This window comes from Prionailurus viverrinus, chromosome A2, assembly GCF_022837055.1.
Source record: "Prionailurus viverrinus isolate Anna chromosome A2, UM_Priviv_1.0, whole genome shotgun sequence".
Classification (NCBI taxonomy): Eukaryota; Metazoa; Chordata; class Mammalia; order Carnivora; family Felidae; genus Prionailurus; species Prionailurus viverrinus.
Window position 1 is genome coordinate 115,092,906 of NC_062562.1, and position 23,865 is coordinate 115,116,770.

At 39.8% G+C, this 23,865-nt stretch overlaps 1 protein-coding gene across 5 annotated transcripts in view; it reads right to left on the minus strand.

Moving 5' to 3' along the window:
• RAPGEF5 (Rap guanine nucleotide exchange factor 5) overlaps window positions 1–23,865 on the minus strand; it is a 309,698-nt gene that overhangs the window by 171,571 nt on the left and 114,262 nt on the right. For all 5 annotated transcript variants that reach the window (XM_047833993.1, XM_047833985.1, XM_047834003.1 and 2 more), the window contains 4 exons: window positions 16,665–16,715; window positions 14,332–14,438; window positions 9,557–9,678; window positions 7,711–7,879 (listed from right to left, as the gene is read on the minus strand). In XM_047833993.1, the coding sequence (XP_047689949.1) occupies window positions 7,711–7,879; window positions 9,557–9,608 (221 nt within the window). In that variant the 5' untranslated portion in view covers window positions 9,609–9,678; window positions 14,332–14,438; window positions 16,665–16,715. The remainder of the gene's footprint in view (window positions 1–7,710; window positions 7,880–9,556; window positions 9,679–14,331; window positions 14,439–16,664; window positions 16,716–23,865) is intronic.

Here is a 23,865-nt window from a genome sequence, read left to right on the forward strand (position 1 = left end):
ATTGAAGATTTCAGGATTAATCGGTTAATATTTAATGAAACAGCCAAATTTCAAATGCTAGCACAACCAGGCCTAAAAGTTCAGTTTTTCTTAAAATTCCTGTACTACTTTTAAATAATGATGTTCTCTGATAAAAATATGCAATCTGTTCCCACACCTATAATAAGCCTTTTCTGTAAACAATGGAAATTTTGGAGGGCTTAGTGTTTCCCTGGGCGAGGGGGTGATGAGTAATAACAAAGACTAAGACCAGCTGATTTTATAGCATTTTTTATATAAACAATTTAAAATAGTAAATGGAAATTTTCTTCACCTATGATCCAAATTCAAAACTTATGCCAAGTTCCATCATGAAATTTTTTTGAGAAATACTAAAAAAAGTTTTCCTCATCCAGTATTAATTTCCTCTTCCCCAAAGGGCACAGTATGAGAATCTAATTAGGAAAAGTCAGGAATACAAAAGGTAGGTTTGGGACATAGGTACAGGAGACTTGAAGTTGATCTCCCAGTTAGAAGGGGTCAATCCAGCACCACTTCAAAAATCAAGGATGCCAATGCATTTCTCATCTTGATTCTACATATCAGGTTGAAAAGGTAAAGTTAGGCAGGATACGGAGGTGACAGGGTAGTGGGTGGTGGTAGCATTAGTGTATGTAGGGTGCCAAGGGGAGACAGGGATCTATACTTTGGTAAGTATTACTGTGCAGCTGGTATTAGGTACATGACTGAGTGAAGGCACAGTCAGAGTGAGAGTAGAGAAAGAAGTCTGAGGACTGAGCTCCCAGGACACTCCCTGTTCATGGGTCAATGCTACCAAAAGCAGGTTTTATTATTATGCAGGTATGGTGAGGTCAAAAGATAAGATGACTGCCATTGAAAAGATACACGACAGTTTGGGAGGATTAATGCCTTAGTAATAATGAGCCTTGGGGCACCTGGGTGGCTCCGTTGGTTAAGTGTCCACCTCTTGAGTTTGGCTCAGGCCATGATCTCATACTTCGGGAGATCGAGCTCCAAATAGGGCTCTGTGCTGAGGGCAGAGCCTGCTTGGGATTCTCTCTCTCCCTCTCTCTCTGCTCCTCCAACCCCTTTCAAAATAAATAAATAAACATTTTAAAAAACAGATTAAGTAATCTAACCCACTAACATGGAGAGATCCTCTACTTAAGCCTTAATTTGTTTTTTGGGCTTTTTTCCCATTAGACTCATGAAGTATTTCACATATAGCTCTTGCACACTTTTTAGATTTGTACCTAAGAATTTCATAACGTTTTTTTGGGCCAGCATATAGAAACATAATTTTTGTATATTGACCTTGTATCTTGTGAATTTACTAAACGTACTACTCATTAGTTCTAGTAGGTCTTCTCTAGATACCCTGGGATTTTCTATCTATGTATCTGCAAAAAGAGGTGGCTTTAATTATTTCCTTCTTATTTGTATCCTTTTATTTATCTTGCCTTATTACACTGACTCGTGAAGAGAAGTGATTAAAAGGAGATACATTAGCCTTGATCCCAATCTTAGTGGGAAAGCATTCAGTCTTTCACCATTAAGTATGATATAAGCCATACATTTTATGTAAGGTTTTATCAGATTAAAGAGGCTTCCTTAGATTTCTAGTTTTCTGAGAATTTTTTTTTTATCATGAATGGATACTGAATTTTTTTTAAATGTGTTATCTGCATCTATGGAATTTGTCATACAGTTTTTCATTTTAGATTGAATCTGGTGAATTACATCGATTGAGTTTTAAACTTTGAACCATCCTTTTATTCCTGGGATAAACTCCCATTTCTCATGATGTATTATCACTTTTATATATTGCTGGATCCTATTTGCTAATATTTGTTGATGAAGATTCTGTTTTTCACATTTGCTTCCCTTTCTGAACTTTGTCCTAATAATGCCGGCCTCATAAAAGATGAGACATTACTTACATATGGTCGTATCACCACGGAGTAAAGCACAAATTTGTACCTCGCACAAACCTAATGGACAGTAAATGTGTGTTGAGAAAGAGTTGCCTTTTCCCAGACCTTATTCTCCCTGTCCCTTCTCCTTACCTAAGCAAAGGAGCAAATTCAATTATCTAGGGACTCCAGACTCTCTTCCAAACTTAAATGCTCATGAAGCTAAACGTATGCAATTTCAGAAGTGTCGGTCAAGCAGCGGTAAGTACCAAGTTTGATAAAATCTTTGTCATAATGGTATTGATCTGGCTTCTTTGCATAGTATTTTGCAAATTTGATTGAATTAGCTTTCACATTTCTTATGAACCAAGCTCTTTCTGTATGGCTGACTTTTTGGAACTGCAGACTTCAACTTTGGTGTACATGAGCCTTACTAGAAGTTAACAAAAAGTACTAATAAGTGTTTCATCTGTCCATCCCAAGCCTGATTTAGTAGATCTCAGCTTATACCTCCTTCTTTTTGAAAGGATCATGGTTGAGAACCACTGCCATAGAGGTCACTTCCAAGTTCAGCTTCTGCCTTCTATTCACCTACCTGCCACCAAGTACAGAGGCCTGTCCCTTTGGCAAGTTCGGTAACCTTCCTTGCCTCAGTCCCCTCATCTTTAACTTCACACTGCTGTTGTGAGCAGGGAGTATTAACCATTACTGCTACTATTGATTTCATTGTTGTCACTGCCAGGACGAGCTTAGGCCAAGTGACTAAGCCAGCTCTTCCCCAGTTTTTAAGTAGGGGACGCTTTTTACATAGAAATGGATCACAGACCCATAAACTCTATACATGTTGATAACACCAACACATGACATAAATGTTACTGTGAATTCTGGTAACCAACTATTTTGTTTTGTATCACCCATGTACAGTTAAGTCATTCTCTATTCATTGTAAAGATAATGTATGTCTTTTCTATAGGTTTAAGACACCCTTGCAATCAGTCTGAGACTTGCTCCCCACCCTTCTCAAAGTCTGAGTTCTTCTTGCTGTGACTCACTGCTTCAGCCACATCAAGCTACCTTGCACTGCCTCAACCTGCCACCGCTCTCCCTAACGTCAATGCCCTGCATGCTGTTCTATCTCAAGTATCCTTTTGCTTCTCTGTCTAGAACATGAAATCATGAATGCTAATAAATTCATCTTAACTCCTGGACTGAGATTTCCCTACAGTTGGCTAGTTAAGAATCTGAAGGTTAAAATACCATTCAATTAAGCACATAGCTAAAAAACAACAATAAACATGTTTTTGTTTGTTTGTTTTTAAATAGTTAGAATCAGGAAGAGTCAGGCTAGGATGCCATGAGAGAGAGAGAGCTGTTTTAACAGAGGCCAAGTGGCTGAATAGGGGGTCTGTGGAAGCCACAGCCAGACCTCAGGAGCATCAGCAGTGCCAGTAGGCACCCAGGAGGGCACATCAGCCAGGCAGGACCAAGAGGCACTGACCAAGCCAAGATGGACAAACCCAGTTTATACAAGTCCCAGGCTCCTCAGCAGATGCCAATACAACACCCCAGTTATACCTCAAGGGCCATTAGGGTGCCCATCTACTAGCAAAATCACTGGGGACGGGAAAGGGCCCACCCTGAGAAGAGAGCCTCCTCTACCAGGTTTAAGAGACCCATACTACTCACCACGTTCCAGAGACTGTCTTGATGAGCAACAGGGAGTGGGCCTAGACTGAACCTTTTTACCAAAAAGTGCCAAACACCTTTTAACATTATCTTATTAGAATAATTCTACTGGATTAGACTAAAATTGTGGGGTTTCTTTTCCTTCTTTCTGGCTATCTTACAAGACAGAGGCTCACGTGGACAACAAACAAGAGATTGCTTAGAGGAAAAATGAAGACATTACATTTTTCTTTACACGTCTGAGTGTAGGAGGAGTTAAAGTTTAGCAATCCTCTAGAACTCTTTCAACAACAGTTTAAATGTTAACTGCCCTGTAATTGGAAACTACAGTTTCATGTATTCGAGGTTCATAGGCTCCGTCCATTCAGACCACTCCCACTCCCACCCATGGTGAGCTGGCACCTGCTGTAATGGCGGCTGCACTGGAACAGCCATGCTTCCTCACAGCCTACATTCTAAAATTTCTCACTAGTTCTTTTTTTTAAATTTTTTTTTAACATTTATTTATTTTTGAGAGACAGAAAGAAACAGAGCATGAGCAGGGGAGGGGCAGAGAGAGACAGGGAGACACAGAATCCGAAGCAGTCTCCAGGCTCTGAGCTGTCAGCACAGAGCCCGATGTGGGGCTTGAACCCACAAACTTCGAGATCATGACCTGAGTTGAAGTCAGATGCTTAACCAACTAAGCCACCCAGGCACCCCACAAATTTCTCACTAGTTCGGAATCAACTATGAGGCCTCCTTTCCCTGTGCTGTTACTTCAGCATCCCCAACCAACACCCTGCCCCAATCACCTACCCACACCCACACACACACACGAGTGAGAAAAAAGTCACTTATAGGTCACTTGATTTGGCTTTCATTTTGAATAAAATACCATGACTGTTATTTTTTCTCCCTAAGATTGTACCTTCGACAACCTATTCACTCACTTCATTCAAATTATCTATAAAAGTTATTTTGTATAGAACAGGAATTTTGTTCCCTCAAATTAGCCTAGAAACCTGCAGCAGCTCCATTTCCCATCCTGCTTCAAATATTCTTTTCTAAATGGAAAAAAAGATCCACAAAATGCATTTACACAGAATTGCGTGTCATAGAGATACTAAGTGGCTTCCTTGCATAATTTTACAGAGACTTAGAAGATAGCACATTAGAGGGACCCGACGCAAAACCGCATACAAAGACCGGAATAGCCTTCAAATATCAAAAAGGCTGTTAAAAGAAACATAGGACAGGATTTTCAGCTTGTGAATGGACAATGCAAATTAATGAATCAAGAGGACTTTAGAGGGCATTTCAGTAGAATGGATAAAAATGTTTTAACAGAGCAGAATGAACAACACAGGTCTAAGAATGACAGAGAAGAATGGAAAAATTTTTTGATGCAAACAGGAACAGACCTAAGTTACAAACACTAAGACAGACATGAACTGGAGACATTGTGGAAGTTTGTGGTCAAGGTAGGACTTGGGCTCCCCCTTGGGGGGGGTGGGTAGAATTTGACTAGAAATGGAAAGAGGAAGAGGAAGGAGCAGAATATCACAGGGGCATGAGGGAATAAAAAGGTGTGAGGTAGAGGTGAGAATGAATGGAGATCACCAGATGAGAGCATAAGTTACCGTGGGGTCACATGCATCGAGCCACACGAAGGCTGTGCCATTACAGCTTGAAGAAGACATTGTCCTTGGGCACCTTTTCCCTGACCAGAATTTTTTTCAAGTCTGGATAACCTAAACCTAGCCTTTCCAAAATATGGCCAAAAATTTTACCCTGAGAGGTAGGCTTAGAATTCTAGTATAGAAAAAATGGTACACACACACACACATTACATATATATATATATATATATATATATATATATATACACACACACACACACACACACACACATATACATATACACATACATACACATACATATGTATCTCCCTCCAGAATAGACTTGCAGTGGTTCACTAATTTTATCTTTTAATAGTTAGTACTTACAATATGGGACAGATGGATCCATAGCTCCCCAATGACAATTTCCCCAGAGGAATTGCCACTCCTAATGCACATGTTCACATCACCACCAACAAAAAAATATCTGCTGATAAACAAGACATGCTCCGGCGATTCTCAACTCCAGAGGCATGACATTTGTGTTCAGGGACTGGGGTGACAAAAAACTGCAAGTAATCTGGAATTAATATTAGGAAAATTTTGAAAATAATTTTTAGAACTAGAGTAGACTCAGGCTTTCCCCATAACAAGGTCATCTCCGGTCTGCTTGCTAAGTCAGGAAGAAAGTGTTAGAGTTGAATCAGGAGGAATGCTTGCAAGTTTATTTCAGCTGCCCTTATGCCCCTGTTAACCTATGCATGCCCATGAGATTGCACACACTTCCATGTTGGGTTCAGGATGGGAAGTGCTTAAGAAGAGCTGCTGGAGAATGCCAGTCCCACAGAGTCCAAGCATGTCACAGACATTTCTAGCTTCAAAAGCACAGCACTCCCTCTTGGAAAGCTTGTTAAAGTTTATTAAAATGTTCTTTGACTTTGCTCAGGAAATTCTACCTCCATTGAAAGCATATCATGGCTAAGGAACATTTTCCGTACTTAGAAAACTCAGGGAAGAATTACGTTTGAATTTTGCTTCACCATTCCAAGGTCCTCTATACAGTGGTGGTGGTAAATTCACAATCATTCCCAAGTCAGTCTAACATTTTTACAGTTTCTGTTTACAATGTCTTAGAAGAGGGAGGTAGAATGGCCCCCTAACTCCTGGAACACACTCGAGCAAGTGTTACAAAGCATGGGTGTTATAGCTAGACAGACATGGATTCAAACCCTAACACTCAACTCACCACTTGTGTGACCTTAGACAGGTGACCTGACCTCTGTGCCTCAATTTCCTCACTTACAAAATAGCGATAATAAGAACGGTGTTCTAGAATTCATCTGAAGATGAAATAATATAAAGCAGTTAGCATGGTTCCTAACATAAAATGTGTTTCTAATATCAACCTATTAGCACAGTGTCTCATTAATATTCTAACACTTATTTCTTTTCTAAAAGCCTGGATTAACTGTTCAGTATTAAGTGTCTTTGTTTTTTTAACAAGAGCAACTCATCTTTGTGATGATTGTTTCTCTTTGAACCTACTCTTCCTACCCATGAGATGAGAGTAATACCTCTCGCCCTGCCATCTCAAGACGGGAGACAGTCAACCGTAAGTATGGGAACACATTTTGAAAACTGAATACGTAAAAGTTATTGATGGCAAATTTTAATCTGAAATACATTATTCTGAAATAGGCATATCATGAATGCTGTGGAGAAACAAAGACATGTCACACAGCACCATATCAGGACTCAAGACCTGTTCCTAAGCCTTCTCTAATGAGTTTTAATTCATTTTAATCATATAGTGATTCAATATCTCCATGTGATAGTGATTCACGTGTTTTATTTGCCAAATGTTGCTTCTTGATTATTTTCAGAAAGGTTTTTGAGCTCTTTCTTAGGAAAGTCACGACTTGAAGAGTGGATTATATGTCAGTTATTATTTTAGTCCAATCTAAGCCAAATCGTATTTATTCCTAATCTAGATCACTACTCATATGGTGATGATTAAATCAGAAGCGGCTCGTGGTACAGCTGGTGAGGCATGAACTTCTGGGATTTGAATACCAGTTCAGTCATTTATTAGCTGGATTTAATTGCCAGCAATTTCTTTTACCTTTCTTTTTTTTTAATTTTTTAAAAATGTTTGTTTATTTTTGAGACAATGTGAGAGACATAGTGCAAGCAGTGGAGGGGCAGAGACAGAGGGAGACACAGAATTCGAAGCAGGCTCCAGGCTCCGAGCTGTCAGCCCAGAGCCCGACGCGGGGCTTGAACTCACGAACCGTGAGATCATGACCTTCGAAGTTAGACGCTTAACCGACTGAGCCACTCAGGCGCCCCTCTTTTACCTTTCTGAACTTGCATCTGAGAAATGGGAATGGGACAACTATCTCCTCAAGGAGATAGTGGTCTTCAAGAGCAGGGCACGGTCCCTAGAGACACTAAACATTCTCTGAATGAGTATAATTTTATAATGGAACAAAAAAGAACATCTACTTACAGCTCACAGATGCCAGCTTTGGCAGGAATGAGAGGCACAAGTTGCAGTAAAAGTTTGACACCATTCTGCCATTCTTCTTCTCTTTCAAATTCACAGTACAAATAGCTACATTCATCAGATGAAAACTGGTAGAAAACATAGGTATCTTGAAAGTATAAATTCTGGTCCACTGTTGGAAACAAAAAAAGGGGTGGGTCCGTTTCTCAAAGTATATTATTAAGAGAGTCATAAACCAAATAATAAATTGAAAGCCCTACTAATTATTATGAGAACCCAGGGGAAGGACTATAATTATATATTCTAAGTCCATTCATGTTTACAATCCCACTGAATTACAGGGGACTTACTGACCAACCCAATTTTTATTACTTGAGGCCTTAGCCAGTATCTTCACATGTATTTTATGACTTATGTGCTTCAGAGACAGGTGAAATCAGTAGCAATTCAAAAAAGAATTTTTTTATATGTCCCAAGGCAAACTAACACGTTTAATTACGTTAGTGATATACAAGTGTAACACTATGACAAGTTTCAAACCAGTGGTTCTCAATTGGGTTGGGGGGGGGGCGGGTAATGACTGTGCCCCCAAGGGACACTTGGCAATGTCTGGAGACGTATTTGGTTGTCATTACTAGAGGGTGCTACTGGCATCTGGTGCTAAACATCCTGTATGTACAAGACAGGCCCCTACAACTAAGAATTATCTAGCAAAAAATATCAATGCTACCAAGGTTGTTTTAAAAGAAATCAAGGACTGATCCAAAAATACATTAACACGTAATTTTTTTTGCTCACCACTAACATGAACCTCACAAGCAAGCAGGTAACATTCTTCAAAGATAGTCACTGATTTTCAATGTGAGAGTATCAGGTGCTAGGTGTTAATAATGCCTTGAAATTACACCCACATCCCCATCTGTACTCCTCTTGCACGCTGGCACGTGGGGTATGCCTTTCTCAACCTTACTATGTTCTCTGACCCTCAAGATTTATTACTTAGAGGGAAAAAGGGGCTTCCTAGTGACTAACTAGAACCTTCATGATAGAGCCAAATGAAGAATCTGGATTGCTTGACTTCTAATTCTTCAATTCCCAGGGCTCAATTAGGAAAAGAGATATCTGCCATCTATTTTAGTTGCTAGTTAACATCAATTTTGTGCTCTTTTTAAACAGCTAATTTTCATAGGTCATATCTCTAATTGTTCATGATTAGTCAATTAAATGGCATACACATTCCACTCATAAAATCAGTTTCTGATAATTATTCTAAGTACACCTAGACAAATCACACATTTAGAGCAACTAAAGATGTCTCTGATTTAAAAAAAAAAAAATAACAACTGAGGGGCACCGGGGTGGCTCAGTCGGTTAGGTGTCTGACTGTGGCTCACGTCATGATGTTGTGGTTCGTGCTCTGTGCTGACACCTCAGAGCCTGGAGCCTGCTTCAGATTCTGTGTCTCCCTCTCTCTCTGTCCCTCCCCTGCTCTCTCTCTCTCTCTCTCTCTCTCTCTCTCTCTCTTTCAAGAATAAACATTTAAAATTTAAAAAACAAAACAACAAAATCTGTTAGGAGCCTTTTGGGTAGAGGAGAAGGTAAGGGAAAAACTCATACAGGTAGTAGTCTGTGAATCAGCAAGTACCTAATTATTTTTATAAAAGATGTGCAAAATAACCATCAAAAGATGACTGGCCACTTTTATTTACAAAATATGAGAGAATGCAAACATTTACCTGCAAAAGCAATTTCCATCCAGATTGTAACATCCTCTAGAAAATTCAAGTAAATTTTGTTCTGGTAGCTTAATAAAATAATGCTCTGTGCTTTCAAAACATATGATACTAACCTGATAACATAATTCCCATATCCAGTAGGAGCTGCCAGACCCCTATGGCCATAGATCTGCACTGGACAAAGGGACAGTGTTCTAGAAGCCAGTCTACCAGCTCTGACCCAACACAGCTCCTCCTGAACAAAAGGGAAGCCATTCATGGTTAAGACATTGTTGCAACTCATTTGCCAAATAATTGATATTTAATATCATCCGTTTCATAAGCTTTTTTAAACAAGTGACTCAATAATAATGAATCGGCACCTCTTATTCATCTTTCCAATTTCAGCTGAAATATCACTTCCTCAGGAACACTTGGAATCATATCCTCTTATACTCTTGCTTCAATCACCCAACGTTTAGTAATTGTACATCTTTCCAAATGAATACTATCTGCTTTCCTCACTTCAGAATCGTTTTCAAGATATCAGCAACTATGTATATACCTCACCGTTAGACCCCAACAATTACAACAGTTCAGATACACAGATAAGCTCTCAATACACGTTTGAATAAATGAAGGAATAAATTTAGGATTCCTTTATATAAAGATAATGCTTCTGCCTTGGTAAAACAAGTACCTCAAAAAGTGATGGCGATCAACTTTTGTTCAACTCTTTATAGATTCTTATCTAGTCTTTTTGAGAACCAATTAATTCCAAGATTACTCAAAGTTGGGACCATAGAGAGTGCTAAAGAGTTTTGTTTGCTACTCTACAGATTAAATCCTCAAATTTGTCTCCAAGAACAATAAATATGACCATTAATCTTTTCAATATAGTCTAAGGGATATGGCCATGCAGCCTAGATCACAAACCCATAAACCCAGCTGTGCGTGATGGATTCCACTCACCACATATGCAAAAATATCCTCTACAATCTGTTTTAAGATCCACAACTGCATTTGAAGAATGCCCCAATCTGGGCACTACAAGCAGTATTTTCATGCCACTTTTCCATCTTTATAAGCCTCAAATGAAAAACCACAAGAAGACAAGTTCCTGAAATATGGTTCGTCATTTGCAAAAATCTCACTGAAAATTATTCTCCCTTAAAAAAAAGTCACCAAGATGTTTCTTTTAAAAAAATGTATCATGTAAATGGTTATCTTTATTCAATGTTTGGTATTTAAGAACCAAAACATGTCAATATTTTATTCCTAAAACAGAAACGTATTGCCATGAGATGTCGTATTTTCAGGTGTGAAGGAAAAATAAGCTTTTCTTACTGAGATATTTGGTTTTGGGGTTTTGAGTTTTTTTATGCACAATGTGGGGCTTGAACTCATAACCCCAAATATCAAGTCACAAGCTCTACCAACTGAGCCCCTCTGCTAAGATATTTCAACAAATATCCCAGCTTGGGTAAGTCTAACTTTTTTTTTGGTAAAGTGCCACTATTTGAAAGGTACTCTAAGGTGATTAGGGCAACACCAGACATGTTCACTTGCAGGTTAGCTTTAAGACATTAGAAAGATTAACTGTCAAATAAATGGATGTTTTCTGAAAAAAGAGAAAACAGATTGCAATAAACTAGGCAATTAGACAAAACAGTCAATATTAACTTCTAATTCTATAAGACACCTTTTATGTTAAAGGCTCAAAGTGTTAATTAATTCCTCAACGCCTCTGTCAATTAGCCAGCATCTTTGGGCTTGTAAAGTACTTTTATCCCAGGGATTTAAACACTGTATTATTGTAATCCTTTTCTCAGAACAATCCAGTCCTCAGTCTGTTCTCACCTGGAATAGGACACAACCAAACATTTACTAACAAACTAAAGAGGCAACTTGCAAAAGGTGACTAGGTGGGTGAATACGTTTGCTTGCTCGCAGATGATGGGGAAGAAGTTTCTTAGACTGGGGCTTCTCAAAAGTGTGTTTAGAAGCACATGGGGGATTTGGTTAATGTGTAGATTCTGATGCAGTATGGCTGGATGGGGCCCAGGTGATGCTGGGAGCCCCAGTTCCCCAGCTCTACCTTCTCCATGGGAAGGGCTCACTCTGTCTTGGGCAGCGGGGCTGAGTCTATATTCCCAAACAGGATATTGCCATGACAGTGCTAATTAATAAGAGCTCCCCCAACCCCCAGCCAGCAAGCTATGGTTTCAGTTGCCCATGATCCCTTTCTTCTCTACCCCCAACTTTATCAAATTATGTTTCAAATATCCTTCATTAATCCATCTACACCAGGGAACACACCATAAGGGATAGGGATAAACACTATTAACATCACCAAAGCAAACAAAATGAGGTGAGGTGCCCCTGCATTGAACTCCCACTCCCCTGACTTGCTGGCCAGGTCTGCAACAATCCAGCTCCCATACCCAAACCTACAGGACTTAGGGGAGAGCAGCGAGGAAAAAAAGGTATGCATGGAAGGCAGCAATCTCAACACCCGCAGCAGTTCTTACTCCAGTCTTGTACTGAATCCAGAAACCGTTGTGGGTACATGTAGATCTAACTACAGTTGCAACACTAGGTGGGAACATTCCATATGGAGGTGATTAGCTATAAGGCCAGTGTGGCTGTTGCAACAAAACTTTAATTTGACCCATTTCTGGAGCTGAAAATTTGATTTCTCTTGGTCTCCTTCTGCCTCCAGTTGCATTTTTAGCAATTAATTCACGGTACTGCAGACAGGACCCTAATCTCAAATGTAAATGGGGTGATGGTATTTAGAGACCTATTTGAAGTCTCAGAAACCAATATGATTTTTCTTCGAGTGCAAAAGCAATAGAAAACATCTCAACATTTTGAAAGCAATTCTCATGTAGTACATGGGGAACACCTTACCCTGATTTACTACCAAATGAAAAGGACTCATCCTAGGCAGCCATATTAGCACTTTATCTTTAAACCCAAGGCACTAATTAAATCCTTCGTTAATTAAAAATAAGAAGTTCTGGCCCAACCACTGGGAATCTGAAATAGCACAGCACATGCTCTCTCCCCTTTCTACTCCCACTGAACCCTAAATATGTTCTAAGTGACATGGATGGTTCTTTTCCATGAACCTTATTAATGTATATCTCCCAATGCTTTTTTCCCTTCTATATCCATGGAGACCACATAAAGAAACTGAGGACAATGACAGATCTTACACATAGCCTTGTGTGGTAGGTAAAATGAATCCTAGGAGCCTGCTTAAGACTAGACCAAAGACTTATCCACCCTGTTTTAGTTTTTAAAAAATGAAAAAAAAAAATCAGATGGATTTCAAATTGATATCATATCTGTTAAAAAAAAAAAAAAAACTACAAAGGCTCTATGTGAAGTAGTCTAGCCATGACTGCAGCCTCTCTTCCCCCCTGTTATTGTCTACTTGGCCTGGGCTCTCAACGAAAGGTTCTCAGACCTTGGACTATGACTTCCTTATAGGGGGGAGGGGAAGCTTTTTTCAAGAGGTTCATGAGTCCATATACACAACATGTTTTGTCAACAGAACACATCATGTCTAACGTGGGTCATGTTTTTCAAGACCTATGTATATACTAATGTGGTTGATTAAATATGGGATTTTAAAGTAATAATTCATTATAGTGTTCCCACCCTCCCTCCTACCCTTGCTCAATGGTGCCTCAGAAAACAGTTTCTGCCAAGTGTCTGATTAGAAAGAAGTTGGTAGCATGGGATAGTTAGTGACTAGAAAAGAACATGAAGGAACTATCTAAGGTGTGGATAATAGTTACATAGGTGTATATAATAATTAACAATTCTCAAGCTGTACCCTTAAGAATTGTGCATTTTCAGTCATGTCTCAATAAAATGGGAGTCTTCTTACTCAAACAGGTTGAGAATCACTATCCCCCAAACCCATGCCATGATGAAATTTTTCTCAACTGTGACAAATGGAAAAAACAGGAATATTACAATGAATTTGTGAGAAAGCCGAGTTAACTTAAAGAAATGTCCTTTATTCTGAGGATCTTTCCTCCTTTTTTTTGGTAACATTTTTTATGAGTACTCTTCCTGTTCTTTGTGATATATTGCAATCTTTTCAGTAAGAAAAAATAATGGTAATAAATGCCATAGTTTTCTCTTTTTGTTCAATTTTTATCATTTTAATTTGGTATTGTTTGATATGGCTTAATACCTTTACTTGACAAAATAAAAAGCTGACAATTTACTTTTGTTTTTTCTTCAAATGGCTCCATGAATGAAAACGTGTTCTAAACTTACTAAGTGACCATTTTTAGTCCAGCTCCTTTAAAACTGACCATTAGCCCATCCATTTACTCTCATACCCCCACCCCCTTATTCACAAGCCAAGGCAGAGAAATGCCAGCTCTTTGGACCTGCCCTTCCCCCTCCTTGCAGGGCCTGAGGAGGGGCTCATCCTCACCTGGCAACTTAGAGCACAAGTTCCCCTCTCCCATGGGCCCCCAACAAGTCCTCAAAAAGCCTTGGTAAGATTCCTGAAGAGAGGACCTATATTTACTGAAGTCGCATTATAGCACATGCCCAATAAAAATCTTATAAAACATCACATTTCAGAGGAAGCAGAGCAGAGAGTCTCTGAGGAACTCATCCACACCTGCTGCTGGAGATTCCACACCCTAACTTCAGAACCAGGAGTCTCCTGTTAGCAAATACTCAGCTGAACTTAACTAAAAGAAAAACCACCACCAGTACCCCAAACGGACACTTCAAACAAACCCTCCCAGTACTGATATAGCCCATCTCTCTGTGATCAACTTTATCATTTTATCACATTTTTGGGTTTTTTGTTTTTGTTTTTTTTTTTCTCCTCAAGGAGAATTTCTGACAAGGTGTTAGAAAACTGTGTTACCTGTAAAATCCCTTGAGGTTCACTCTGTCTTTTATCAGGTCAGCAGCCTGAACAATAATAATATTCCTCAATGCTCTTCCCGCACAAGAAGAATTCTCTCCATAAATCTAAAATGGAAAAGGACAAATATTCTCTGTAGATTCAGAATAATATAATTTGTGAGCTGCCAACAGCATACTATACATGAAAGAAAATCATGACCACCTCCCTAAGTTTAAAACATTTTAGCCTACGTAGCTACAAACAACTGCCTATTTTATTTTTGCAATTGGTCCACTTGTGCTATTAAAGCTACAATAACTATTTTCCAAATGCTAAACTGCTTTAGCCATGAATCATCTTTTATATGAAGTTTCCAGAGCAAATTATCAATTTTTTTTTAAAAAACACTGTTTCTATTAATACAGCAAATGGAAGAGTATTTATAACATATGACTCTGCCATATTGATAATGCATTCATGTAAAAGTCTTGGAAGAGAGGATAGTAATTTTTTCCTAACTGGTGAACATCTCACACTGTGACACAATGCGACAGGGCTACGGTCTGCTTTGCTTTTAAGCTTCACTCAGCTGCAGAGCTCATAGTTAATTCCAAGCATTCTGGTTTCACCTACTTCATGATTCCACCTAGCTGATGAAAATTTTATTTAACTTCCTTTTGAATCTCCTAACACATCCGCATGTATTTCCGATTCTGGGAGGTTGAAGGAGGCTATTCCTTAGATCTAGAGAGCTCTACGTCCTACTTTATATACCTACCTTCTTTCTCTGTAATTGGCACCTTCCTGCATAGTACAATGCTACCTCACAAAAGAAGCAAAGTAAAAATGAACAGTCTTCATAAGTAAAGGTTCTTGAAAATCAATGTACACTGGGGATGCGTGCTTACAGGTGTTTACTTGTTTCTTGGTGAACTCTTTCTGCACCTACACAATTGTGCATCTATAAAATATTTTATATCTTCTCTTGAAGCAAACCGATGGATATTATATTGACTATGTCTTGACAGGGAACACTTCAACCCCATCTTATGCTTCTCTAGTATTCCTATTATCACCTCCCAAATACAGCCTGATAACAAAGTGAGAATGGCAGGAAGTTATTTATTTTTAATATGTTAAAACTGTATATTAAAAAACAAACAAAAAAACACATGAAAACTCTACACCAAGTCAGATGACAGACAGTACTTCCCTAAAAGAGGTACAAGTCAGCTGACACTTGATGGGTCCTGACAAGATACCAGTATTCATTCACTCAGTCATTCAAAAAACATTTGATGAGCAGCTACCAGGCCCCATTCTAGAAGCTGGAGATATAGTAGTGAACAAGGCCCAAAAGTTTGAGACCTCACAATGATCACAAGTCTCTTGTTACTCTTAAAAAACAAAAAACAGGGGCGCCTAGGTGGCTCAGTCGGTTGAGTGTCCGACTTCGGCTCAGGTCATGGTCTTGCGGTCTGTGAGTTCGCGCCCCTCATCGGGGCTCTGCGCTGACAGCTCAGAGCCTGGAGCCTGCTTCGGATTCTGTGTCTCCCTCTCTCTCTGCCCCTCCCCTGCTCATGCTCTGTCTCTCTCTCTCTGCCAAAAATAAATAAACATTAAAAAAAGAAAAATTTTTTTAAAACAAAAAACAAAACAAAACAAAAAAAACCTCTGCCAACCGATTTTTAAATGTAACACAATGAAGTCTTCCCCATCTTTTTCCAATGAGCATACAGAGATATTATATTATTAGGTAACTATAAAGATAATCTCCTTTTACACAAAGGTTTTAGTGTAAAATAGACACGGTATTTTTAAAATAGCGGATATCAACACAACAAATCGAAAAATATATATTACGGGGCGCCTGGGTGGCGCAGTCGGTTAAGCGTCCGACTTCAGCCAGGTCACGATCTCGCGGTCCGTGAGTTCGAGCCCCGCGTCGGGCTCTGGGCTGATGGCTCAGAGCCTGGAGCCTGTTTCCGATTCTGTGTCTCCCTCTCTCTCTGCCCCTCCCCCGTTCATGCTCTGGCTCTCTCTGCCCCAAAAATAAATAAACGTTGAAAAAAAAAATTAAAAAAAAAAAAAGAAAAGAAAAATATATATTATGTATTAACTCTGCATTTATGTAAGGACTTGGAAGATGGGAAAATACTTTTTTCCTATCTGGTGAACATCTTGCACCATGCCACAATTATCAGAGCATCTCAAACACCTTCAGTTGTGTCATCCGCAGGTAAGGGAGACGGCCTCCCCAGGAGCAAAGCCAAGGGCTGTACCTAGAAGAGTCTACACCAGGATTTATAAATCATCGTTTCAGAAAATGCAGTAAGAGAAAAGAATCATACCTGGGAAGGAGTGTGCTCAAGGTATGGATTGGAAATTCTTCTCGATAGAGTCTATTTTGAAAGAAAGAAGAGGAAAAACAATTAGAACCAAACAAATCTTTGTACTGTAAGAGACTATGTCTGCAACATGGCAGGCCCAGAGTTGTCCAAGCCAAAAAACGTGTTTAAATCTCAAGTCATAGGCCATAGAGGATTAACATCTTTATTCTCATTCAGTGTAACCATCTGGTCAGCATTCATTCAAATGGGACAGATTATTCCATTTGAATAGCATCTCATCTAACTTTAAGAAGCACATTAAAAAGACTGGGATGTTTTCATACTTGTCATTTAATCTCCATGTGATATTGATTCTGTTTCTCCTTTCCTTTTCATTTCCTCTTTCACCCACTCACTCAGACGTTCACCACTATACATCTGAACTGCTGCCTCAGCTTCTCAGTGGATCTCCCTGCCTTCTGGTCATGCCCCCGCAGGCCATCCTGCAAACCTCAACTCAACAAATGCCCCCAAGTTGCCCCCTTGACTTACAGTGCATCTCTGACTGCTTATATGAGTTAATCCAAACCAGCACAGTCTGCCTCCAACAGGTTTCCAGGATTCTCCTTCCACCTCCCTCCATGACAAGACCCACTCATCAGGAGAGGCCCCCATTCCTACTTGCCTGGGCTCACACCATTCTCCACATTACAGAGTCCTCCACCTTCTTGACACTTCCCTGGATCCCACTGGACTTAGTCTTTTTTTTTAATGTTTACTTATTTATTTTGAGAGAGAGAGATAGAAAGCAAATGGGAGAGGGGCAGAGAGAAACAGACAGAATTGCCAGCACACTCAGCGCTGTCAGTGCAGAGCCCAATGTGATCTCATGAACCATGAGATCATGACCTAAGCTGAAATCAAGAGGTGGACACTCAACCAACTTAGCCACCCAGTGCCCTTTTTTTCCCCACCTGACTCTGAAGTCCAGGTTTCATGCAGTCACCTCCTGGATGAAGCGCCTCCCCCTGTCCCAGTCCACTGGGGTTTGTCCCTCTTCACAGCTCTGCTTCTCTCTACTAGTCATGTGGCAGCTCCCGGATGCTCTGGGCTGTTGGCTGTCATTCTCTGTGTGCATTTGCCTAACTCATCCTTAAGCTCCTTGAGGGAGTGCTGGCAGTTTATAGGGCTTTGCTTTCACAGCACTAGCACACAACCTTGCACACAAATAAATCATTTCTTTCGAGATATTTACATCTATCCATTAAGTATCTGCTGAATGATTTGAATTGTGGGAGCTAATTTTCCCTACCTAACAATCCAGTAAGCCGCACCATCACCCACATATGCTTCAGCACAATAGAAAACTATTATCATTTCCCATTGTGGTAGGAGAAAAAGAACAGAGCAACTAACATTTACTGAGCTCCCAACCTATGTTTAAAAGCTCTTTACACCTCTATTCCAAGGCTTGCTGCCTTTTCAGATCCCATAGTCTTTAGTCTGCCGCCTCCAGTTCTCAGGATCATTTGCTAAATTACAAAACATTCCCTGCCAGTCATGGTTTTCCAGCATCCAAACCTTAACCTAAGACAGAATTCCCATTCTGCATCTTCCCCACTGCACATGCCTCCCATATTACTTATCTTAATTAAACTGAAATGAATATATAGACTCTATTCAGAAATGCCAATCGGTATATTCTGCTAAAGATTTGCTGCGGCTTCAAAGGAAAGGAAATTCACAAAGGTAGATAGGCCATTTTTAATCCCCAGGTCTTAAAATAAAACATCCACCCACCCCTTCTGGTGTCGTCTATACACGCTCCAAATCAGCCCTTCTCAGGCCTTCTGTCGTCTGGGCCTACGTAATATATTCACTTATTGAAATACCAAACAATTTAAAATTTGCATATGCACTAGCTTTATCATTTCAAGATGAATCATCATAAGTGATTTTTTCTTTTCCCCCTTAAACAGACTTTTAAAAATCAATCTGGCAGGCCAGGACTGACAGTCTTTGTTACTCATCTAATTGCCTGCCTGAATCAGCTCAGAAAAGCAACTACTTCACATGATTTAGTTTTTAAAAAAAGAAAGAAAGAAAGAAAGAAAGAAAGCTTTTAGGTAGAAACAGGTTCTCAAGAGCTAGGCAGGGACACATTCAGAGGAGAAAGCAAACCACTTCCTTTCTTTCAGCTGCCAACCTAAATCTGGCGTCTCAACACTAGTGTTACACTCACACAATCCTACTTCACAGAAACTTCCCTGTGGATGGCTGGTTTCAAAAGATTGGTAAGGTGAGTAAATAAAGCCAGGAGATTCTTCCATGCTGACTAGATAACAGTAACAGATAAGCTACTAGTCCACAGGGAATCGACAAGAGCAACTTAACAAGAACTGCCTTTTCCAGAACACAATACCTACATTTGTTGTCAGCAACTCCTATGAAGCACTCTCTAAACTGGTCCCAGGAGGGCTTTGTTTCATTAAAGCTCTGAGAAAGCTGTTCTCAAACTCAGCTGGGCTCCAGGAAACCACAGAGCTCCTCATAACACTCTAAAGTTCTGAGGTGTTCTACTTAAAACAACTACCATAACTCTGTACTTCAGAGACCGCTTTTTGTCAGTTGCTGGTATTGACCCAAAATAACAAGTGTCAAAGACCTATAGAAAAAAAAAAAAAACATGGAATAGTCTATCCATTACCTCATTAAAAAAAAATTTTTTTTAATGCTTATTTATTTTCGAGAGAGAGAGAGAGAGAGGCAGAGCATGAGCAGGGTAGGGGCAGAGACAGACATAGAACATGACACAGGGCTCGAACACAGGGACCATGAGATCATGACCTGAGCTGAAGTTGGATGCTTAACCGACTGAGCCACCCAGGTACCCCTCCATCACTTTGTTTTTAAGAAGTATTGGGAAATGATGTAATTTTATCAGAGGAATGGTGGGGGCAACTTCTAGGAATCTGAGCATCACTGCTCTAAATCACCTCGTGGATTGCTCTCCAACATCTACCTGAAAGAGTATCTGTCACAAGAACACCCTTAAAACTGCACCCCTCTCCATTTCAATATTCTTTGCCTAATATACCATCAGCTGTTTTCATTCCATCTTTGAACCCCTTGGTTTTATTTCTCCTCTCGGAGTTCCAGGGCTTTATCGGACCCTTCCTGTGGCAACTAACTTCCATTCATTTCTCATTTACAAAGTACCTACTGAGCTCCTTGCCAGGCATTGTGGGAGCTTCCACAAACATACACATGTACATGATATGATTCCTGATCTAGAAATCCACTTACCAGAACACATAAGACCTAAATAATACTTTAAACCCATAAATTCTTTTCCTTGATCCTGATTTCCTCATCAACTTACTCTATAATCTTGGATGGATGGTCCCATTGATACAGAGGGTCCTCTTTTAAATGACCCTCTCTTGGGGCACGTGGGTGGCTCAGTCAGTTAAGCATCTGACTCTTGAGTTAGGGTCATGTCATGATCTCACCATTGTCACACTGAGCCCCACTTTGGGCTCTGCACTGGTCGTGGAGCCTGCTTAAGATTCTCTCTCTCTCTCTCTCTCTCTCTCTCTCTCTCTCTCTCCCTCCCTCCCTCCCTCCCTCCCTCCCTCCCTCTCCCCTGCTTGTGTGCACATGCTCTCTAAATAAATAAATAAACAAATAAATAATAAATAAATAAAATTAGATTTTAATTGAAATTTATTTCTTCTCCTTCCCACTTTAGTGAACCATGGAAAATGATTCCCTAAATGATTCAAGGCAGATACTTTTCATATTTTAAACATGTATTAGAAAACTGCAACCCTTTAATATTCACAAATGAACTTCTACTAAAAAAATAATGGCATAACTCAAAAGGGTAATTGGTTAGCTATCATGTATTACCTTCATTTTTTTTCAAGTTAGGTGTTCACTAAAGTTAAAGTATAATGGCCCAAAATGCTGAGTCTGAACCAAGGACAGAACTCATTCCAGAGTCAGTGAAAATATCTTACTATAGTGTATGATAGACTTACAGCACATTTTTTTTTAATCATCTCTTAAATGATATGCCTTAAAACTCTCCTTAGATTGAGGTGAAGTGCTTAGGTGACCAAGGTGAGAGAGAAAAGAAACGAGAAAGAGTGAATCATTTCAATCCCCACAGAAGCACGACCTGCTCTATTTCAAAGAGGAACGATTAAGAGCTATCAAATGTATTAATGCCTTGAGAATTCAGTTCCTGACATAAGTTTCTGTCACCTTCAACCATTGTCTTTTCCCTATTCTGGGTGATCAAGTAGAAGATGAAGACATCAAAGTGGAATGAGCACACTTACATTACTTAACAATCCTAGGAAACCAAAAAGCTTCCTAAGTTACTGGAGGGTCCCTACGTTAAGAGACTACTAGTGACTGAAACAACCAGAGCTGTGACTTAGCAGGCTGTCCAGTAGAGTTCTAAGACTGTGGGTCCTTTTTAAGCCCCAGGGTAACAATTCCAGGTCAATCAAAGCCCAATCAAGGTAAAAGGGACAGAACTCCAGCCAGTATGTGGGCTTGAGAATTACACAGCATCACAAGTTAGGCATTATGCAAGCTGGAGGCACGAGCCAATTGTTGAAAGGGAAGCATGGGGAGGGCCCAACACCATCCCTCTGCAAGTTCTCGTCAAGGGTCAGGTCCACAACCATTTCTTCAGGGCTCCAAGGGGTGTGCTCCCACCAGTCATTTATAGCCACAAAGGCCATGTGTAATAGCACCTTCTCAACACAGTCAATAATGTTTTCAAAACGGTATTATTCCACAAGGCCCCGTGAGGTGTTAAGAAAGCAGACTGAAAGGAAAAGTGACGGAAACACTGAGCACCTCCTTTGTCTTGAGCTCTTTCCCTTAATAGTAACTGCACCCACCTATTCACGTTTTTCACAGAAAAGAGGCCTGACAGAGAAATTAAGAAATTTACTTCAAGTCCCAGAGCTGGAAAGTTAGAGTCAGGACTGAAACAAAAGTGACTGATTCCAAAGCCACCACTCTGCTATAATATGCTTCATGCTATTCAATAGTAATTGAGTTTCTACCATATGCTAGACATTGTGCTAAGTATTTTACATGCAACATACCACTTAATCCATGAAAAACTATGAGGTAGATACTATTAATTCTATTTTGCAGATGAAAGAACTACTCTTAAAGAGGTTAAGAAATTTACCCAAGTTTGCAGCCCACACCCCTCTGTAGTCAGTGCTCCATAGGTATCTCTCATAACATAGATTGTGATGATTCAAAAGTCACATGACAAATGAGTGCATCTCACTGCATTTAGAAATCACACATAGCACTAGATCCAATGGTTCTCAACTCTGGATGTCTACCAGAGCCATCTGAGAAACTAAAGAGAAAAATGAATCAGGTGATCATGTCCCACCGCAGACCACAGAATTAGATAGAACCTCTAGAAGCCGGACCTGGGTGGTTTTTGCCAAGCTCCCCAGGTGGTTCTATTGTGCAACCAGTGTGCAAATGAGTGGCTAGAATTGGCGATTTGAACCTCTCACCATCCACTTCAACTATGAGACTTGGAGCACTCTTCAAACATCACCTCCCTCGCAGGCCCGGCTGAGTTTAGAACAGAGTAGAAGTACAAGTCTTTTGACCAACAGCACAGGCATCTCTGGGTGAGCTTCTCTGTCTGGCTCATGTAAAAACAAAGAGCCAGTGTTTCTGGAAATACCACCTTGTACCCGTTTGTGTTATGTGTGTTATATATACCCCATCTCAGACACAGCCCTGAGCCAAGTTACCTTCGTGGCTGCAGAAAAGTGCAGGACCTACACCCCTTCTGAAAAGGCATACCCTTTAAATGGCATCTGTAGCATTACACTTAATTTTTACTTCCCATTATTAAAGGACTCTCTTCTAATATAAACATGTTTGCCCCACTTAAAACCTGAAGGAGAAAATTAAAGTGGGTTCTAGGAATACTTATAAATATTTCAAAATCTTGCCTGCCTAGGGAAATAAATCAGCAAGAACCAGCAGCTTCTGGGAAAACATACACAATAGGTGCAACAGAAACAAACCCTAATGTGTCATCAACTTGGTTTTTATTCAGTTCTTGGGAAAATCTTTCTTCTTGCTGCATTTACAAGCAAGGGAATAGTTCTACCTAACACGGTGAGCTTTGGTTAATGCAATCACAGAAAAGCCTTTAAAATTTAGGAATCAAGTCCCTAACGATTTTGGAACAGTTAAATTAGCAAGCTTACTTATCTCCACTTGTTACTGAATTCCCTTCGTGTACTAACATCAACCCCCTGAGTCACATCTGGACTCCAAGATGAACCCTTTCCCCAGCAGCCAACATGAAGACACTCCCACCAAGACAACAGGAGCAGCAAAATAATCAAAGTGTTGCATCATAACCCGCAGAATAAATACCCACGAGTCCATATGGATATAAATGATTGAGTAAACAAATGTTGAGTCAAGAGGGGTGGAGGGAGTGTGGACAGTCTTCCTTACAGAATAACTCCAATTGCTAAATTCAGTAAGAGGAAAACAAAATCACCATTAGGCAAATACCACAGCACTGAATGTTGCAGAAAAGAAAGAAATCCGTGGATGCCAAAATTAGTGGACACAAGTGTGATACACAGGCTGTCTGCAAAGTGTCAAAGTGGCTTCTCACAAGACACTAATGAGTATGGAGCAAAAAAAAGAGTAACTTTTCAGGAGCATAGCAGACCTGACCGAAATTTATAAAAGTTATCACCTATCATGAGACATATTGACATCATTTGCCTGCTGAAAGGATACACCGAGGAAGGCATTTTTATGACATTTTTGTAAAACTGCACACCTGAATTCAATGTGAAAACAACTCCAAATTGAGGGACACTCTTCAATTTACGACTGTAATTCCACAAAAATTGTCAAAACTATCAAAGACCAAGAAATACTGAGGGACTCTCCCAGGTTGGAGGAGACCAAAGGAAATACAACCAAAGGCCACGTGTGATCTTGCACTAGGATAAGGACCATGGCTAGACAACTGGAGACCAAAATGAGGTCTATTTTGAGTTGATTGACTAGGAATGCTGGTTTTGCCAAAAGTACTATGGTTACATAAAATGTTAACATTTGGGGAAGCTGGATGAAGGTTATAAGAGAACTCTTTACACTATTTGTAGAAATTCTGAGTCTGAAATCATTT